Source organism: Euprymna scolopes, chromosome 44 (genome assembly GCF_053919585.1).
Source record: "Euprymna scolopes isolate OS-2025 chromosome 44, ASM5391958v1, whole genome shotgun sequence".
NCBI classification, from domain to species: Eukaryota; Metazoa; Mollusca; class Cephalopoda; order Sepiida; family Sepiolidae; genus Euprymna; species Euprymna scolopes.
This window is the reverse complement of record NC_136525.1, coordinates 52525858-52546585: the sequence shown is the minus strand read 5'-3', so window position 1 is coordinate 52546585 and position 20728 is coordinate 52525858. Positions and strand designations below refer to the sequence as shown.

General features: G+C 34.0%; 1 protein-coding gene across 12 annotated transcripts in view; it reads right to left on the bottom strand.

The window, feature by feature from the left end:
• Nucleotides 1-20728, bottom strand: part of LOC145268612 (uncharacterized) — a 746770-nt gene that overhangs the window by 607210 nt on the left and 118832 nt on the right. For all 12 annotated transcript variants that reach the window (XM_080124076.1, XM_080124069.1, XM_080124074.1 and 9 more), the window contains exon 2: nt 3346-3601. In XM_080124076.1, coding sequence (XP_079980202.1) covers nt 3346-3530 — 185 coding nt within the window. In that variant the 5' untranslated portion in view covers nt 3531-3601. The remainder of the gene's footprint in view (nt 1-3345; nt 3602-20728) is intronic.

The following is a 20728-nucleotide window of genomic DNA, read 5'->3' as shown; positions in this document are numbered from 1 at the left end:
AATTTAAAACAAACAAAAAAAACAGTTTTTTAGAAATTTACCTGTAAAGTCCGAAGTTTAAAACCTTATTTTATAAGAACATATTTTTTCTTTTTGTCTTTTTTTTTTTTTTTTAATGAAACCTTGGTCCTTGCTCCTTTAATTGAAAAAAAAATTAGGGCTTGAATTACATTTTTCGAGGAGTTATAAGCTTAGAAAGATAGGGGGTCGAATAATTTACGCCTCTCATTTTGAAATGTCTATTAAAAAGTAAATAATTAATTTATGTTTAATAGGTTTATATATCACAAATTGAAGAGAAAAGGTCAATAAATAATATATTCAAATTTAAAACAAAAAAAAAATCAGTTTTTTAGAAATTTACCTGTAAAGTCCGAAGTTTAAAACCTTTTTAAAAAAAAAAAAACACATTGTTTTGTTTTGTTTTTTTTTTAAATAAAACCTTGGTCCTTACTCCTTTAATTGAAAAAAAAAATTAGGGCTTGAATTACATTTTTCGAGGAGTTATAAGCTTGGAAAGATGGGGTGGAATTATTCACTATTTTCACGAAATTTCTGACACTGCTAGATATACAGAAACACGAAAAGAAATAGGGAAAAACAAAAAGAAAAAAAAAAAAAAAGAAATTCAATTGCTGACGTAGTTCTATGAATTTATATGGGATTTGTTAATGCGAACATAGGCGAAACATATTTTCTTGAAGGAGGGTGTTGACGTTTAAAACAAAAAAATAAAAAAAAAATAAACTGTACTCACAAAAAAGAAAATTCGGATCTGTAAACACCACCGGCGATCATGATGTATTCAATCCAACTGCGACAAATAATGAAATTAATGCCACATTTTTATTTTGTTTAAACAAATTTGATGATGCGATGTTTATTTCCGAAAAGACAGACATCTCAAGTCCAACACCAAATTAGAATCTTTCCACAAATATTTTAACTATTTGCTTACATTATATATATATATATATATATATATATATATATATATATATATATATATATATATATATATAAGTATGATATTTGGGTCTATTTGTTTATATTTCCCCCCCCCCCGACTTTTCCATTTCAAAGTACATAAAATAAATAAATAAAAATTTGCATTTTATTCTAGTCTGTTCGAGTTTGGATAATTTTAGATGTGTGAGAATTGCCAGCGTCCATTTTCTCTTGTTGACGAACAGGACAAAGTATATCTTATGAATTATGTTAACTAAAAAAAAAAAAAAAAAAAAAAAAAAAAACACACACACACACACACACACACACACACACACACACACACACACACACACACAATTAAAAAGGATAATAAAAATAGACCTAAAAAGACTACATTTTTAACATTACCGTTTGCTTTAATTTATATTATTAATATCTGTCCGTTCGTCCGTCCGTTCCACTTTTTTCTCGTAAAATACTGAGCCGATCTGACTGAAATCTTGTATGGACATTTACAAGGTGCAACGAACTAAATATTATGGTATCCATTCAATACACAATTAGGGATTAATAAAGAATAGTCACACCACAATACCATATTTACTCTAGTAGTTTTTTTGGGTTTTTTTTTTTTTTCGGAAACTACTGGTCCGATCTGGCCGAAATCTTGTGTGGACCTTTGTTATGAAAAAGTGCAGTGGTATCCGTTTGTTAAAAATGTGGAGATTAATAAGAATTAATCATAATACTACATTTACTTTTTTTTTTCGGGACAAAAAAAAAATGTTTTAAACAATTGGGCTCTAAGTAGGACGTCCCCCAATACGAAAGGGTGAATGCGGTATTATGGTGAAAGAAGATACTAGTCAAGAGAAACTTTAGTTTAGTTCTGGAATGACAAGGATGACCAACGACCCCCCCCCCTTTTGAGTTGGCCTTGTGCCTCAGTTTTTTGTTCAGTTAGAACTTGCTTTGTAATTTTAGCTTGAATAAAGAATTTAATATCTCAAAGTGTAGTATCTGTTCTTCAGATGCTGCACTTCCATTTCTTGTTCTCTCTCTCGGTGAAGGAGAAATCCTTCACGACTGCGACAATCTTTATTTATTTTTGTTTCTTTTCTCCGCGCTAAAAAGCGACCCTCTGTCCCGTGGGGAGGCATTGTAAATAGGTACTCTTACTTTTTTTTTTTTTTTTTTTCTCGAAAACTTCTTGGCTGTTCTGGCCGAGATCTTGTAAGGCACTTTTATCATAAGGTGCAGCGAACTAAGTATTATGGTATCCATTCAATAACGATTAGGATTTAATGCAGAAATGAGTATAAAGTTAACCATATTCAACCATCACGTTGGCATAAAGCACACATTCTAAATCAACGGGCAATAACTTTTGCCTGTTAAAAACGTGCGAACAGTCTAGGTTAATATATATATATATATATATATATATATATATATATATATATATATATATATATATATATATATATATATTACTAACATGGGTGCCCAGTGTTGCCCGGGTGTTTGGAGGTGTGTTGACCAAAAAAAAAAAAAAGTGGTAGTAGGTAGGTAGGTAGGCTCGAACACCTACCGCGAAGGAAGAAAAGAACGTGAAAAAAAAAACGTGACGTCTTTGCCGTTGCGTCCATCGCAAAACCGGAAGTGGCGGAGGTTTAAATTAAGGCTAGTCAATCGAAAAGAGGCGATGACTTTCGAAAATATCGGCGAAAAAAAAAAAAAAAGCCACCCCTCCCTGCCTGTAGAAAAGTGCCCGTTTGAGGGTGAAAGAATTAATGTTTTCAGCCAATTTTTCGATATTTGTCGTCCGAAGGGTCGAGCTTCAAATGATACCGATCTCGTGAAAATCCGTCGCCTCTTAGGCAGACATACATACATACATACATACATACATACATACATACAAACAGACAAGCGAGATTTATATTATAGACTAGCATTTCAGTCCGGCGTTGCCCGGGTGTTTGGAGGTGTATGTTGAAATAATAAAAACAAAAAAGCGGTCAATTTTTTTTAAATTTGACCCCTATTATGACTGCTTAACATTCATTGTTTTGGGCTCAAATCAAGTTATTAAGTTAGATCCATGTCCACGGAACCTATCTCGAAAATTTCAAGTGTGTAGACCCAAAATTGTCGGAGGAGTTTGGTAGAGTTCTCAAAGGTCAAATCGTTGAACTTTGACCCCTTAACAGCCAAATTTCTGGTCGAAAACTGATCACAAAGATTTTCCCAAATCTCAGTACCCTGTATATCAAGTTTCGAGTCTGTAGACTTTAAATTGACAGAGTTGTTGCGTAGGAAAATGTATACAGACAGACAGACAGACACGTTTACTTTTATAGATATATAGATTATTAGTTTCCTGCCACTTACCTTGATGCTCTAGAAACAGGTGAATTTCTTTTGTATGTTTTTCCAGGCGAGTTATCGGCAGTTCCAAAGGACCGACTGCTCAACGGATATTGTCGACTGGTCGTCATAGTTTGTTCCGGATACGTTCTGCTGCTACTGCTGCTGCCGCCGCCACCATCATGTCGTCTAGGGCTGTACCTGGACATTTCACTTGTTGTGCATGGACTGATTACAGAGGCATTAGACAAGTATGGGCTGCTACTAGTTCTTGGATGACCTACAAAAAAAAAAAAAAAAAAAAATTACAAACAGAGTTTTAAAACAAATATATATATATATTTCTGTAGAAATATATCTCCTTATTATATATCAACCCTTATATAAGAAGCTCAATGTGATTACAGAGAAATATGTAGAATAAATGATAAAGGATAAAAATTCAAAATGGCGTAATGGAAAAATATAAAGGTATTTGCAGCTTCTCTTCCAATTTTCGGATTTTAACCATGTCAAATCACATTTCAATTCCTTTATACGGATTGATTGTTGCTATTTCTTCTGGTGAATTAAGGGCATAATAGATTCACTGATTGATATAATAATTAAGTGATTGATTTTGCGCTACGAAACAGATACTGTCAAGAATTGTATAAATCAACTGAATTAAAGGAATAAATTATAAGATGGTCAACACCATGAATTTTGGAATATAACATTTTGTCATATATATATATATATATATATATATATATATATATAAGTGTTAGAATGAGTGATTTTTCATTTTAATAAACTTTCATAGAAATGTTTCTGTAATATCAAAAAAACTATTTTCTTTACGTCACAAGTGTCACGCTCATACATGTATTCCATAATATAACATACTGACCCAACGGGTTACGGGTAGTCAAATATATATATATATATATATATATATATATATATATATATATATATATATATATACACACACACACACACACACACCGTACTTTGGGGTAATTGCACCAAGTAGCTAAAAGTTCCCTTTTAGCAACCACTCATATGAAGAGCACTTTTTTTTAGTTAGCACACTTACTCCCGGATTTGGCGCAATTACCCCAAAGTACGGTATATATAAAGAGCATTTATCTGACGTTGTCCTGGATGAATAATATCTAAAATTTAGAAACAATTATTCATTCTCTGAAGGTCAACTTGGCCAGGTTTCGTCCAGGATGAGGAGGGGGGGGGTCTGTTTTTCAATGTTTTCCAATGTTATTATGCATTAATTTGGAAAGATAATGCCTATTCCTTTCCACGAGGAAATCTATTATGCAATGGAGAGTTGTTCTCTTCTATTTTATTTATTTTTTTTTTATTCAATGATTTATTCAAGTAGTGGATGGGGCATCCTACCGGATGCCAAAACATTCACCCGTCAACTCAGATATTCCAACCGAGAGAGCTTTTCTTTTTTTTTTTTTTTTTAACGATTCTGGCCATCCCTTTAAGTGCAATTGTTTGGATCTCTCTTGCACTTGGTTCACCGGGTGTATTTGCCAGTTGGATTTTGAAATTCTTTTTCATGTGTCCAGTTGCTCCAGTTGTACGTGTCTGTCTGTCTGTCTGTCTAGGTAGAGAGAGATTGAAGGGAGTGAAGGAGAAAGAGCGGTTTGGGGAAGGAGAAAGGAAAACAGAAGGCGGGGGAGAAAGGCAGGGAGAGAGAGAGAGAGGGGGGGGGTTCAATAGAAATGTTACATCCCCCAGGCAACGCCGGGTTACCCTGCTAGTTTTATATAAATATGAATATCAGTGCGAACACAGACAATACACACCAAGCACCTTTCCTCCAGCTCTATCATTTTTTGATAAAGGGTGCACATTCGTGTATTCTTTTTTAGTTTTTTTTTTTTTTTTTTTATTTACTTTTATTTTTTTTTTTTTTTGTAAACTTTTATTTCATTCCTTGTCCTGGGAATTTCTTTCTCCGTGAATAAAAGAGTGCAACCTTTGAATCGTCCAAACAAAAACGTTTGAATTACGAAATCAAATGCGACCATTATGAACAATGGCCACATTTGGCATGAGTCAAGCCAAGATTAATAAACAGAATTGGTGGCCTTGTGCGATATTTTGAAAAAGAATAAAATAAAAAAAATAAAAAAAACTTGCAAGAAGAAAAACAAAAAACAAAAGACAAACGTCATTTGGGTCGAAATGCTCTCATCAGACGAGATTTTGTGTAGGAAGACATGGGACGAATTAAATTATGTAATGTTGGCATTCTGTAGATGTCCAGCGTAAGTGGAGACACTCTGATATTACTGTAGCTCTTTTGTTAAAACTAAGTATCTATCTAACTAGCAGGAACGCCCGGCGTAGCCCGGTCGTAAATTACGCTTGAATATGATATTTTAATTGTTATGGACTTCCATTTCTTGTAATAAATAGGGCTATGGGCAAGAGAATATTCTTTTCATTGTTTTGACTCTCGAGTATATATCCGACACAGTTAATCAATCGAGAACCACATCACTCTAAAGACATATAAGATATTAACGGATATATACTCGAGAGTTAAAATAATGAAAAGAATATTCTCTTGTCATAACCCTAGTAATAAATAATTTTACCAAGAATTCTTCATAAGTTTCGGTTTCGATTATAGCTGAAGGAACTCAAGCTCTCTCTCTCTCATAATATATATCTAATTTTATCACAGTTTTATCTGCTTAGTTAAAACGGTAATAAAATAAAATATATATATTTGCTCTGCAATAGTATTGAGCACTTTCTTCAGGTCTTTACTAATTACCATTTTTGCTATATAAGCATATATAGAGAAATAAAAGAAACAAACCGAGTTATGTGTTCATCAACGTTTTGTCTTTATTTTGAGACTTCTTTCGGATGAAATAAAGACGAAACAGTAATGAACGCATAACTCAGTTTGTTTCTTTTTATTTCTCTATTTTGTCAGAATACTATTTTTATTATTCTCATCATATATATATAATTATTTTTTTTTTTTTACTGTAATAATTAAATACCTACAGGCACTAGTGTTTCATCCTTGCGGGGATCTTCAGTTTAGGGTGTTATAATTAACACCAGTCGACAGATTCGAACCCGGCAACACGAACCATCTCTGGCTCGATTAGCAAAGACCGTATCCAATCGGCTACCATTAACCGCAAGAAACAAACATTTTAATTTTAACATTTAAAATTAGATGAATTTAAATTAAAGATGGCTTGTGTTGCCGGGTTCGAATCTGTCGAATGGTGTTATCGTGACAACCGGCACTGAAGATTCCCGAAAGGATGAAACACTAGTGTCTGTAGGTATTTAATTATTATAGTAAAAAAATAATTTTATATATATATATATATATATATATATATATATATATTGAAATCACAACTTTATAACAATATATATAAAACTTTATAACATTATATATATATATATATATATATATATATATATATATATAAATGGAAGTCCACAACAATTAAATTACAGTCACTCGGACGTAAACATGACACACAAAATAAATAACACACACGCTATCCTATTGATATTACAGAAAAACAAAAATCTTAAATTAAAAAATTGTTTTTAGATTGAGGCGCAACGGATAAAGGTACTGCTCACTATTTTGTTCATAAAAGTGTTCATTTATAAGCGGCAGTCCCTATTTACTTGTTTCCCCAGTGTTAGAGTTCTTAACTCTTTCTGGGCCATGTTGATATGCAGAAGTTTAAACGTAATGTAACCCAACATCTTGCCATGGTCAGTGTTGATGAAATTCTTTAACTGTCGTGCTCCCATAAGGGCCCGGAAGAAAGACACAATTGATAATTAATAGCAAACAAAATGTATCCAACAGAAAAGTAAACATGATATATGAAGAGAGTGGGTATACGTCAGTCCGACTGCCAAGTGCGCATAACTCGTGCATAACCTATATGCTAAATATTCATTAGCGAGAAATACTTGATACAACGTATTAAATATAAAAAAACATTAAATGTGACACAAGTTCGAAAAAGAGAGGGAGGGGTTCATACCTTTTTTTTTTTTATTTCTTCTTTTTTACTCACGTTCACCCCTAACAAGGAATATCGCCACTTGGATGTAAGGGGCTACTATTTGGAACCATGCCTAGGAAAGATTAACAAGATGTTGGTTTACATTACATTTAAATGTCTGCATATCAGTACAGTTAGGGAAGCTGGTTGGTTGGCTGTTTTTGTTTTACGGCATATCAACCCTTTTCGGGTTATTTAATGCCGAATCCAAAGATTTTGAAGAAAAAATTTTTAATAGAATATATTTGTTGTTTTCAAGTCAGTTTCTATTCAAGCCATAGTTGGGACCCTAACAGGTACTACCACTCCGGGTCAGAGTGGACCTGGGAGCAATGGTAATTAAAGGGTGGCTCCACACTCCCCAAAGCCCGCAAGCTGGGGCCTCATCACTGGATATAGTTTAAGTTCATATCCAGGACCAGGGAAGCAGGAAGGGAATTCCAAAGTCTAGCTGTTCGAGAGAAGAAACTATTAGAGTAGAAAGCTTTCTGGCATTTAGGGATCTCAATAGTGAAGGAGTGGGATTTTGTTGCTAAGCAGGTTTGTTGGGGGTATGTACGTCAAAGGGGCACAAGTGCAACGAGTTCATCAGAACACATTAGTAATGGTGTATATTGGCCTTCCTTTGTTTACAAAGCCATTTGACGGAAGTGACGTCCGACATTTTTATCTACGGATGGTTAAAACCGTATAGTTCAAGGTCATATCCAGGACCAGACTCTTCAAGGAGGCCGTCATGATGATGATTTACATACACGTCTGTAAAAGTTTGTTGAAAAGTTCAAATAAAGTTTATAATTTGATTGAAAAAAAAAAAAAAACCTCGCCTTTTCTTTTTTTTTTTTTTTTTAAATAAAACTAACTTTAATTTTAAAATTTCGATGTTTGAAAAACAGTCCATAATATATATGTCATTATAAAATTTCCATTTTTTGTTTGCTAAAAAGAATAAAACAGTTAATGAAAAAAAAAAATAAAAAAAACAGTCCATTAAGTTCAAATAAAAACTGTTTGAATAAAACTTATTAAAAAAAAAAAAAAAAAGGTTCATTCTATACGGTTTTGGCCATCCGTAGATAAAAATATGTCGGACGTCACTTCCGTCAAATGGCTTTGTAAACAAAGGAAGGCCAACCTACACGATTACCAACACATTTCATTAAAATATTAGTAAAACAGGCACAGGGATGCAACGTTGTGGCGATGGGACAGGGGTTGGAGCTTAGTTGACAAAGTGGGACCTATCATTAAGTTGGTGCAAAATAATGTTTTTTAATATTCGACTATACCTCTATCTCACAGAAGAGATGTTGCGAGTTTGTCTCTGATGTATCGTTATTTTCATGGAAAGTGTTCGACTGAGCTTCAATCTATGCCCCCCCACTCGCCAAACTTTCCAAAGAAACACACGTCTAGCTGAAAACACTGTCAATAATTTTCCCCACTCTTTATCTGTGCCTAAACCTTAATGTAGATTCCATGATCAAAGCTTCTTTCTTAGAACTGCACGCCTATGGAATTGGCTTCCGTTTTCCTGCTTTCCGGCTGACTACAATATGGTTGTCTTCAAGAACTTATTTATATGGTAAATAAGTTCTTGATGAGCCGTTCCATATAAGTTAACAAATTTACCGAATTTTCATTACTAATGATTACTATATTTTCCAATTTCTACTGTACACTCTTTAACCCTTATCCTTGAGTGGCCTCTTGGCCTTGATAATGTGGTTATGCCTGTGTAAATATATATATATATATATATATATATAAGCGACATTGTTTTTGCGCCAACATAATAGATTAGACCCTATCCAAGAGGGAGAGACCCTTCTTTGCAGCAGCCTTCGCAATGTCCTCTATGTATTTGTCCCAGTTCATATTGCCCGTGAGGCCGAGGAGTTTGAAGGAAGAATTCTCTGGCAGGGTGTTACTTGGTGATGGGAGAGGCATCTTTAACCACATGTCACATCAGCTGATATTTGGGCTTGACGACGAATGCCCTGGAAAAGTCACTTCTCATTAATGTTTACTTTTAAAATGTGCAAGCAAAGAAATGATTTGCGGCAATTTTAAATGGTACCTCTTCGTTTATTGTAAACTGAAATAATTGATAGAAAAAAATTAAAATAAAAATCATGAGGTTCACCCGGGCCCGAACAGGAGACAATTCGATCTGTATTTGGATGCTCTACCACTGAGCTATATCTCCAGATTATAATGAATCTTTTTTTTTTTTTCTTTTTTTTTTTTAAGTGATTTGCTGAAATTTTATTATCTTTCCCGGTGTAATGTAAAATATTCCCCTGTAAAAAATTACTCATTTTCATCTATAAGAGAGAAAAACTATTTTTAAGGTAAAATTTTTTCGATTTTTATTACTTATCTCATGAATTTCTGTACAAAACATATCTAAGAACACTGCCAGATAGATAAATTAGTTTTATGTGAAATTTGCAAAAGATAGGTTCAGTCGTTTCAGAAGGAACTCACACAAAGTAACTTTCATACAATAGTAGATATATATTTCCTCAAAACCTCAGGCCTTGATGGAGGGGAGACTAAAACTTGCTGCTATGGTTTCAAATGATCTTAAATAACAGCAAGGGGAGACTTGATTCCAAATATTTCTCATATGTTATATCTTCTCTCTTTCGGTTTTAATGCATAAAGTAAATTTCAGTGGAGAAGGATTATTTGATACAGGAGATATTCATAATCGTATCCGATTTCCAAAAGCGGTAAAGATATAACATATGAGAAATATTTGGAATCAAGTCTCCTCTTGCTCTTATTTCAGATTATTGGAAACTATAGAAGCAAGTTTTAGTCTCCCCTTCATCGAGACCAGAGGTATCAGATATTTTGTAATTCATATACAGAACTAGGAAAACAAATGACTATGATTGAAACATTTTATGGTTGTAAAAAGTGCCAAAAATAGGTTCCGCATAATGGATAATACCCTTAATGTGCGATCTTAAAGGGAAATATCACATAGCCCACTATACAATTCAAGTCATTATCTTTCCAACAAGCCTTCATTTGTTAAATTCTGATCAATAGTAGCGGAGATTTGGAACTCATCAAATTGCCAAAAAAAAGGTGGTATATATATATATATATATATATATATATATATATATATATACACACACACACACACAGGTACCGGAATTGAATATTGAAATATAATATATAGTAATGATTTAAAAAAGTTAAAAAAATAATGACTCCTGTGCCACGACCAAGAATCGAAATCAAAACGTTTAGCTTACGATTTACTTTTTCCTTTGATGTTAATGCCTGAGCTATGAAGACATGTTTGCTGCAAGTCTAAAAATGAAAACATGAACCAATAGCTACTACGTTATGCATGCATATTTGTAATGCCATCATTCGACCTTCACCTAGAAAATTCCATTTCTTTAATTTTCATACTTTTGCACCGATTTTCCCCGGCTAAAACCCAAATATAAAGTTTTGCATGGGTTCGAATACACTATATATTAAGTTTCATGTCTGTAGACCGAAAACTGACAGAAGAATTTGGTAGGCAAAATTTTTTAAGCAAGTGTGTATGTGTGTGTATATATATATATATATATATATATATATATATATATATATATACACACACACACACACACACACACATATTGGGGTGGAAAGGGCTCCCGTAAGCCGTGGTGAAGGCAACCTTTCTAGGAGAAGCAAATCTCTGATTTAAAAAACAAAGCAGAAGACCAGTACCCGCATTAAGCTGGTCTGCAGTTTAATTTGTTGCTGGCTATCTTGCTCTTGCTTGTTGCTGGATCTCAACATTTTGAACCGAGAGAGAGACTTAGCTGTCGTACAAAGCTAAGACTCTGTAACATCATCTTTGTATAGATACTCCCTCAGGCATTTGGGCTCTTGGATTTTAAATGTCTGAGGGAGTGGCACTCGTCTGACAAGACGTTGCAATCATCATATATATATATATATATACACACATAAATATATATAGAAAAAGGTTTGTATTTATTATAAACTTTTTACGCAAATATTACGCATGTATAAATCATGTAGAATATCTGCATGAATATAATTACACTTAATAGTTAATTAAAGGTGATCATCCCATAAGAAAAACGAAAAATCTAATAGGGAATTAATTTAAATGAATGTTTAAAAGAATATGCAAATTAGCTGGATCTTTTGCAGATGAATGCAATTCCACGACCCAAAGTTTTTGTTTGTTTTTTAAATAAATAAATAGAAAATGAAAATGGTTTTTAATATAAATACACAAAAAAAATAAAAATAAATAAAAATTATAGGAGCATAGATTCTATGGTTGAAACTTTATGATAATTGGTAAAAAAAAAAAAAAGAACCTATATTTTCAAACCAATAAAATATGCCCAAATTTACCTACCTATATATATATATATATATATTTATATTTTTATATTGTGTACAGAAAGTTGTTAGTTGAGACAGATCATTGGTACCGTCGGTTTCAAGCCCGATAATAAGGCCCGTTTAAGGTATCCTTATCAAGCTCTCTTCAGCCAATATATATATATATATATATAGTGTCTAGGACAGCTTTAATTTTGCTGCTTTGCTTCGGTTATCCCTCTTGTGGCCTTGCCAGGCCACTTTATATATATATATATATATATATATATGGATGAAACACTAGTGTCTGTAGATATTTAATTATTATAGTAAAAAAATAATTATGACAGCCCCTTTAAGAAATTCGTTTCTTATCGTTGAGCACTTTCACTTGAATTAAAGTCGGTCAATTTAGCTCTTACGCATAGATTATCGTATAACGATTAGATCACTGTCTGACTGACGTAAATGAACATTTAAAATTAAAATGTTTAAATTCAACGTTATTTCACGCGGTTAATGGTAACCGAATGGATTAGGTCTTCGCTAATCGAACCAGAGATGTCTCGTGTTGCGGGGGGTCAAATCGTTTGACTGGTATTAATCGTGACACTCTGCACTGAAGATTCCCGAAAGGATGAAACACTAGTGTCTGTCTGTATTTAATTATTATAGTAAAAAATAGTTTATATATATATATATATATATATATATACACACACACACAGTCTATTAATAATTTGTGCCAACCTAAAATAAACAATTTTTTCCGGTGTGTGTGTGGAGGGGGCTATGAATTCACAACCATCATTACCAATCATCTGTGTGGCATCTTATCGTCCACTTGACGCTCACTTAACCCTTATCCTCGAGTAGCTTTTCAGCTTTGGTAAGTGGTGATTGCTTACTAAAGAAAATCTCATCAGATGAACTGAAATGCTGAACGAAGAAAAAAAAACTCAAGGAGGGGAGGGGATACAAACTTGGAGTTAATAGCTTCTATTATTAAGTGAGTGATGCGACAAAGAGAAAGGGGTTGGGGGGGGATGAAGATGAGGATGCTGCCAGGTATCTGCAGAAACAGAAGGCAAGTAGACAGATGCTACCGTTGCCAAGTATAGGATCGCACAAGGAGGAACTCAAGTAAGACAAAAGAGAAAGAAGAAAAAAAAGAAAAGAAAAAGGAAAAGAAAAAAAGGAAAAGAAAAAAAGGAAAAGAAAAAAAGGAAAAGAAAAGGGAAAAAGAAAAGAAAAAAGAAAAGAAAGAAAAAATTAAAAAAGAAACAAAGGAAATGCTAGAACCCCACAACGATGATGGGGGCGGCGGCGGCAACGACGACTGCATTGAAGTCGATCAATATCCATAGAAGGGAGCTGAAGACAGAACAGACGTGGAATCTGTGCCAGGGAAGCAAACATGCCAAAATTACACCTACATTGACTATTAAAAAAAAAAAAAAAAAAAAAAAAAAAAAAAAAAAGCAATTTCTCCCCCCCCCCCCGCCAACTATTTTCTAAATTTTTGTGAGAAGTCCCCGTATCTAGGGGGGTAGGGGGCAAAATTGATCGATTGGTCTGTTACGCTTAAGTTTAAAATACATTTTGCTTTACAAATTCCAGACATTTTTTTTTTTTTTTTTTTACTTTTCTTTAGATGCAATGAGTCAGTTAGGTTTCAGTTTTAAACGGCATCTTCATCAGTCGACCACACTCGACCATACTTTGGACTGCCACGCTTTATCGTGAAACCCTACCTTCGTCGGTCTGCCACGATTTGGCTTTTATGAATATATAATTTTTTTTATTTTCTTTAGTCATATTTTGCAAGATATGACTAAATTTACATCAAGAAAATAAAAAATTATGAATTTGTTTTTGAGTGAACACTATCAACGATCCTTTTTGGAATTCAATGATTCTAATCTTTTGAATATTTTTCAACCTGGAAAAAAAAGGGAGAAAATATATATATATATATATATATATATATATATATATATATATATATATATATATATATATATATATTCCAGGTTGAAAAATATTCAAAAGATTAGAATCATTGAATACCATATATATATATATATATATATATATATATATATATATATATATATATATATATATATATATATATAAGTAGGTTGTAGTTTGCTTGAAGCATTGTTGAAGAAAATTATAAGGTAAAATTAAAAGCCAAGAACAATGCGAGATTTTTTTTTTATATAGAGTAAAATTAAATGCAAACAAAAGAAATAAAGTTCTCTTTTTTGTTGTTTGTTTTTTCTTTTTCACACAAATTTTAACTCTAAACAACAGTAATTTTTTTTTTCTGTTGTATTCAATGGTGATATAAATCTCAATATATTTCAGACTTATTAGTCCATTTTCAAGAGAAGACAGCGGAAGAGGCTTCCGCTGTCTTCTCTTGAAAATCCGCTGTCTTCTCTTGAAAATGGACTAATAAGTCTGACATATATTGAGATTTATATCACCATTGAATACAACAGAAAAAAAAAATTACTGTTGTTTAGAGTTAAAATTTGTGTGAAAAAGAAAAAACAAACAACAAAAAAAAGAACTTTATTTCTTTTGTTTGCATTTAATTTTACTCTATATAAAAAAAAAATCTCGCATTGTTCTTGGCTTTTAATTTTACCTTATAATATATATATATATATATATATATACTTCATTTACTCACATAAATTAATGTACGAAAGTATAAATTTGTGCATGAACTTTAAGTATTTACTTCAAAAGTGCTCAATACGTAGGTAGAGCTACTTAGTAAGTTATAAAATATATTCGGCGATTAAGCTACACGGATTATTCCGCGTTTCATCCACTCTAGGACTCTTCAGGCTTATGTGCATAAGCCTGAAGAGTCCTAGAGTGGATGAAACGCGCAATATTCAGTGTAGCTTAATCGCCATATATATTTTATAACTAAGTAGCTCTACCTACGTATTGAGCACTTTTGAAGTAAATACTTAAAGTTCACGCACAAATTTATACTTTCGTACATTAATTTTATGTGAGTAAATGAAGTAAGTATATATATATATATATATATATATATATATATATATATATATATGAGAGAGAGAGAATAAATGACAAAAAGTTATATTCCAAAATTCATGATGTTGACCATCTTATAATTTATTCCTTTAATTCAGTTGACTTATACAATTCTTGACAGTATCTGTTTCGTAGCGTAAAATCAATCACTTAATTATTATATCAATCAGTGACTCTATTATACCCTCTTTGTCATTTATTCTCTATATTGCTCTGTAATTACATTGAGCTTCTTAAATAAGGATTGATATATATTATATATATATTCAGTTGTTATAGAAAACGAGTTCTTGCTGTGAATGTCTTACAAGGAGGAACCAGAGCCTGGAGATCAGTCGAGCATCTTCTATATGAAAGACAAATGCGAGAAAGGTGTTAGAGAGAATAGAAAAGATCACTCCCCCCCACACACACACCCACCCACTAGATTTCGAAGGTGATTTTGTACTCTTGAAAGAGTGCTCTGATTTGCGCCCACCCACGTGAAAGCAGAACTCCTCCTTAGAGTCAGGGTTAGAAAATAAGCCTTTATTATGACTGCAATAAATACATTCATCGTAGTTACTCTCTCTCGCAAAACCTAAGGCTCATAAGAGTAGTGGTTGATGGGCAGAAATCAGAGGTCCACAGTATTAATGCTGGAGTCCCTCAGGGGTCCATCTTGGGCCCAACTCTCTTCTTGATCTACATCAATGATCTCCCAAAACACATACTTAAATCATTCGTTGACATCTATGCTGAGGACACGACCATCTACGACAGCACATCAAAGGCTGTAAATGACAAAGCGCTCTCTGATTCTCTCTCATCTGATCTTGAGTGCATGGTACAGTGGGGGAAGAGGTGGCTGGTTACTTTCAATGCATCTAAAACAAAGCTCCTATTTTTACATCATCAACGCTCTGATCTCCATCTGGCATCAATTGAAATGGATGGCTCTCGTCTTGGGGAGGCTCCATGTTTTGACAAGCTTCTGGGTTTGACCTTTACTCCTGATCTGAAATGGAACACGTACATTAAGTCTGTTGCCCAGGTCACTGGGAAAATGGTGGGATCCTTCTACCGCTCCAGAAGATATCTCACTACTGATGCAATTCTCTATCTATATAAAAGTCAAGTATGTCCAAGGATGGAATACTGCTGCCATATCTGGGCAGGAGCTGCTAAAAACAGCCTATCCTGCCTTGATAGAGTACAAAATAGACTTTGTGGCTTAGTGGGGGATGCCCTTTTCTCTTCCTTGCAACCTCTCTCCCACAGAAGAGACATTGCGAGCCTATCCTTGTTTTATCGTTATTTCCATGGCAAGTGCTCCTCCGAGCTCCAATCTCTGGTCCCCCCCCCTCCGCCAATCTTTCACAAAAAACACCCATCTAGCTGAAACCACTGTCAGTAATTTTCCCCACTCTTTATCTGTGCCTAAATCCAAACGTAGATTCCATGAACAAAGCTTATTTCTTAGAAGTGCACGCCTGTGGAACTCTTCAGCATAAATGGAGACCCCACAATATTATTGTAGCCCTTTTGTTAAAACTGTAACAATATTTATCTAAGTAATCTGGTTGATGCAGTGCCAGAATCAGTGCCTAAATCAAAACGTGGATTCCATAAACAAAGCTTCTTTCTTAAAACTGCACGCCTGTAGAACTCTGTTCCGTCTGCCTGCTTCCCACCTAACTACAACCTGGATGTCTTCAAGTCCAACGTAAACAAATTCCTGATGAACCGCCCCCCTTAAATAGACATTTTTATTAAATCCCCACAGTAACGTACGGTACATGCAATAAACCTTATCCCTGAGTGGCTTCCGGGCCTTGATAAGTGGTGACCACCTTGTAAAAGAAAAAAAGAAAAGAATATATATGGTTATTATTGTTTATCTCCAATATACTTGGGTTTGTTTTACAATACACATAGATTCGAAAAAGTTGTCAAAAAACAAATATATAACAAATAAATGTTATCAAAGGCAAGATAAGTTACTTTTCTACCTAACTGGATACTTTTTTAGTGTTTTTATCCAATGTAACATGTTTATTCAGCTCGAAAAACATACAGTGTTTACCGATGTATTGGAAAATTTAAAATGGCGCCAGCCTCTTTGTTGAACACGGTAAGTTTGGGAAAAGGAGTTAAAAATAAAAATATGAGTCTGTGACATATTTCCATTGTATGGACGTTGGCACAAACGGAAACCCCACGATATCATTATACCATCTTTAGACAGAACAGATACTACTCTTGTATCCTTGTCAGAAGACCAAAAAGGTATTTTTTAGTTTCACGTACGGCCCAAAAGTGGCATCATTTATCATTTATTTTATTATTTAAAAAAATTTTTTTTTTTTTTTACATTACGACTTTGGTGATTGGGAGATCCTATTTATTGAAGGTGAGAGTGGTAGCATGCTGCGAACATTAAATTAGTATATAGATACGCTAATTTGATGTTCCTGGTATTTTTTTTTTTACAATCAAGGCCTAGAGGCCACTCGAGGATAAGGGTTAATAAGTGTACAGTGGTCAATGGTACAATGTCGTAGTAATTGTTAGTGGAAATTTGGTAAATTGGATTACTTAAAGGGAACGGCTCATCAAGAACTTGTTTACATTGGACTTGAAGATGATCATATTATAGTCACCGGGAAAGCAGACAAATGGAAGAGAGTTCCACAGGTGTGCAGTTCTAAGAAAGAAGCTTTGTTCATGGAATCTACGTTTGGGTTTAGGCACAGATAAAGAGTGGGGGTGAATTATTGATGTTGTCGCCTTCTGTCCTTTTTAATAAATAGGATCTCCCGATCGAATAATTTATAATCTGGAAACCGTGACACACGTACGTATGTTTTAATTCATACAGGAACTGAGGCATGTGCATGCGAGTATTATGTTCTTTTTACACAATTCACTTCCTGCAAGTAAAAAAAAAAAAAAATACTCAAACTGAGATCGAAACCAAAACCTACAGACAGTGAATCAAGTACGATAACCATTATGCCAGCTTGACACGTTCTTTAAAAAGTGTTTTCAAACCTACTTATCCTTAACATAAGGAAACTGTCATGGTAAACCATTCACGCATGCGCATTTGCGAAACAGTTCAGAAACAGATAAAAATCCGTTGACCCCCCCCAAAGTATCCATTTTTCAATTTTTACCCCTTTAGCAGCCCCCCCCCCTCATCGAATAATCTGGAAACCGTGACACAAGTTGAAGGTACTACGCAATTAATATATAGATACTATAAAACATGATAACAATACTCCATACATAGTTTGATTGTAGATTTGTAGAGATAGAAGATCGCCTCAGGTTTTTTTAAAAAAGAAATCTAAGTGACATGAAAATATACGTATTCTACGATAGGAATAAGAAACTTAAAAATAAAAATCTAGCTGACCCGGTTCGTCGCTGCCCACATTCTATTTTTTTTATGGAGAAAACAAATAATTTGTTTATTTTCTGACTTCGCTATTTTATCTAAATACTAGCAGGCCGCCCGGCGTTGCCCGATTGCAAAATACATGTAAATATTATATTTTAATTAATGCAGAATTCTTATCTTTACAATTATATAAATGCAACTTTATCTGTGTGTGTGAGTTCGTTCCGTATAGAGTCCGTATAGATTTCCGTTAAAATTTACAGAACTTTAGTGTATAAGAGTGGGAGTGATCTTAGTTAAGTTTTTTCTCAGAATATCCCCTGATAATTACCGATAATCGAAACTGTTATTTTAATTTATCTATTATCGAGAAAGCCATTTTTTCCATGTTTTCGCTTAGCAACAATGATAGAACAACGGGCTGTGAAAATTCTACTGTGGGTAAGTTGATAGGGTGTTTTTTTTGGGGGGGGGGATTGCATCACATGGTCTGTTGGTTGGTTGGTTGTTTTTGTTTTACGGCATATCAACCCTTTTCGGGTTATTTAATTCTGAATCCAAAGATTTTGAAGAAAAAATTTTGTTAATAGAATATATTTGTTGTTTTCACGTCGGTTTCTATTTGACCCATAGTTGGGACCCTAACAGGTACTACCACTCCGGGTCAGAGTGGACCTGGGAGCAATGGTAATTAAAGGGTGGCTCCACACTCCTCAAAGCCCAAAAGCTGGGGCCTCGCCACTGGATATAGTTTAAGGTCATATCCAGGACCCCCATTGAGGGACTTTTACTCTCTGCAGGGAGGCAGTCGGCATATTCTAATGCCCCACCGACAGGGCCCACATGGTCTGTAGGTTCAAACTCTGCACGTAAATTTCTTAATGTTTTTTTTTCGTTAACTTGAAAGAAGTTTATACAAAATAATTGTATAAAAGAAACAGTAGGTTCTCTACAGTGCAATGTAGAATAACATATATTTTGGACTAAGTTACTGCATGGAGGCATGTGAAGCTTTCTCCCGGGCGATTTCACGGATTTCGATGACAATAAAAATATAAGAGTGTGAAATATTGGTTGATCATCATTCAATCCCGGGCAACGTCGGGGCTTCCATGCTAGTTTATTATAAACAGACGCAACGTTAAGTTCTTTTTTTTAAAAGTAAAAAAAAAAAAAAAAAAAGAGAAAACTGAGATATGTGCATGCGAGTATTCTAAACAGTTTACTTTTTTAAAGTAAAAAAAAAATAAAAATATTCGAGCCAATATCAAAACTAAAACCTAAAGACAGCGAGTCAAGTACGATAACCAAACCATTAGGCCAGCTTTACACGATCTTTAAAAAAAGTTTTCACACCTACTTGTGAACGATGCATGCATGCGCAGTCATGAAACAGTTGACAAACAAATAATCTTGACGACACCCCCAAGTACCGATTTTTAAATTCTGGCCCCTTAGCAGCTCTTTTTCTAGGTGAAAACCGATTAAAAAGTTTTCCACGTGTCTGAATACCCTATATACCAAATTTCAAGTCTGTAAAACAAAGATTTGATTGTATAAAGCTGAGAATTTTATAGATGTAGAGATTAATCATCCTTTAAAAGAGAGCTTTCCGAAGATATTCAATGTGACCATTTATGGATCATAAAAAATGTACAATAAAGATAGGCGTTTGATATATATATATATTGTTAACTATATTTTTTTTTTTTTTTTTTTTTTTTTTTACAAAGGCATCACCACATTATCAAGGCCCAGAGGCCACTCAAGGATAAGGGTTAAAGAGTGTACAGTAGAAGTTGGTCAATATAGTAATCATTAGTAATGAAAATTTGGTAAATTTAATAACTTATATGGAACGGCTCATCAAGAACTTATTTACCTTAGACTTGAACACAACCATATTGTAGTCAGCCGGAAAGCAGGAAAACGGAAGACAATTCCACAGGCGTGCAGTTCTAAGAAAGAAGCTTTGTTCATGGAATCTATGTTTAGGTTTAGGCACAGATAAAGAGTGGGGGAAATTATTGATAGTGTTTACAGCTAGACGAGTGTTTCTTGTGAAAGTTTGGCGAGGGGGGACCATAGATTGAAGCTCAGTTGAACACTTTCCATGAAAATAACGATACATCAGAGACAAACTCGCAACATCTCTTCTGTGAGATAGAGGTAGTAAGGAGGAGAAAAGGACATCTCCTACGAGGCTACGAAGTCTATTTTGAACTCTATCAAGGCAGGACAAGTCCTTTCTAGCAGCTCCTGCCCAGATGTGGCAACAGTATTCCATCCTTGGACGTACCTGGCTCTTATATAGATAGAGAATAGCATCAGATTGCAGGATTGCTTAGATCAGCGGTTCTCAACCGGGGGCGAATCGCCCCCTAGTGGGCGAAAATCAAATTTTGGGGGGCGATTTTCAATCAATTTTATCTATGAAAAATTTTGACATTTTTGCGAGTAAATATTTTAAATTTTT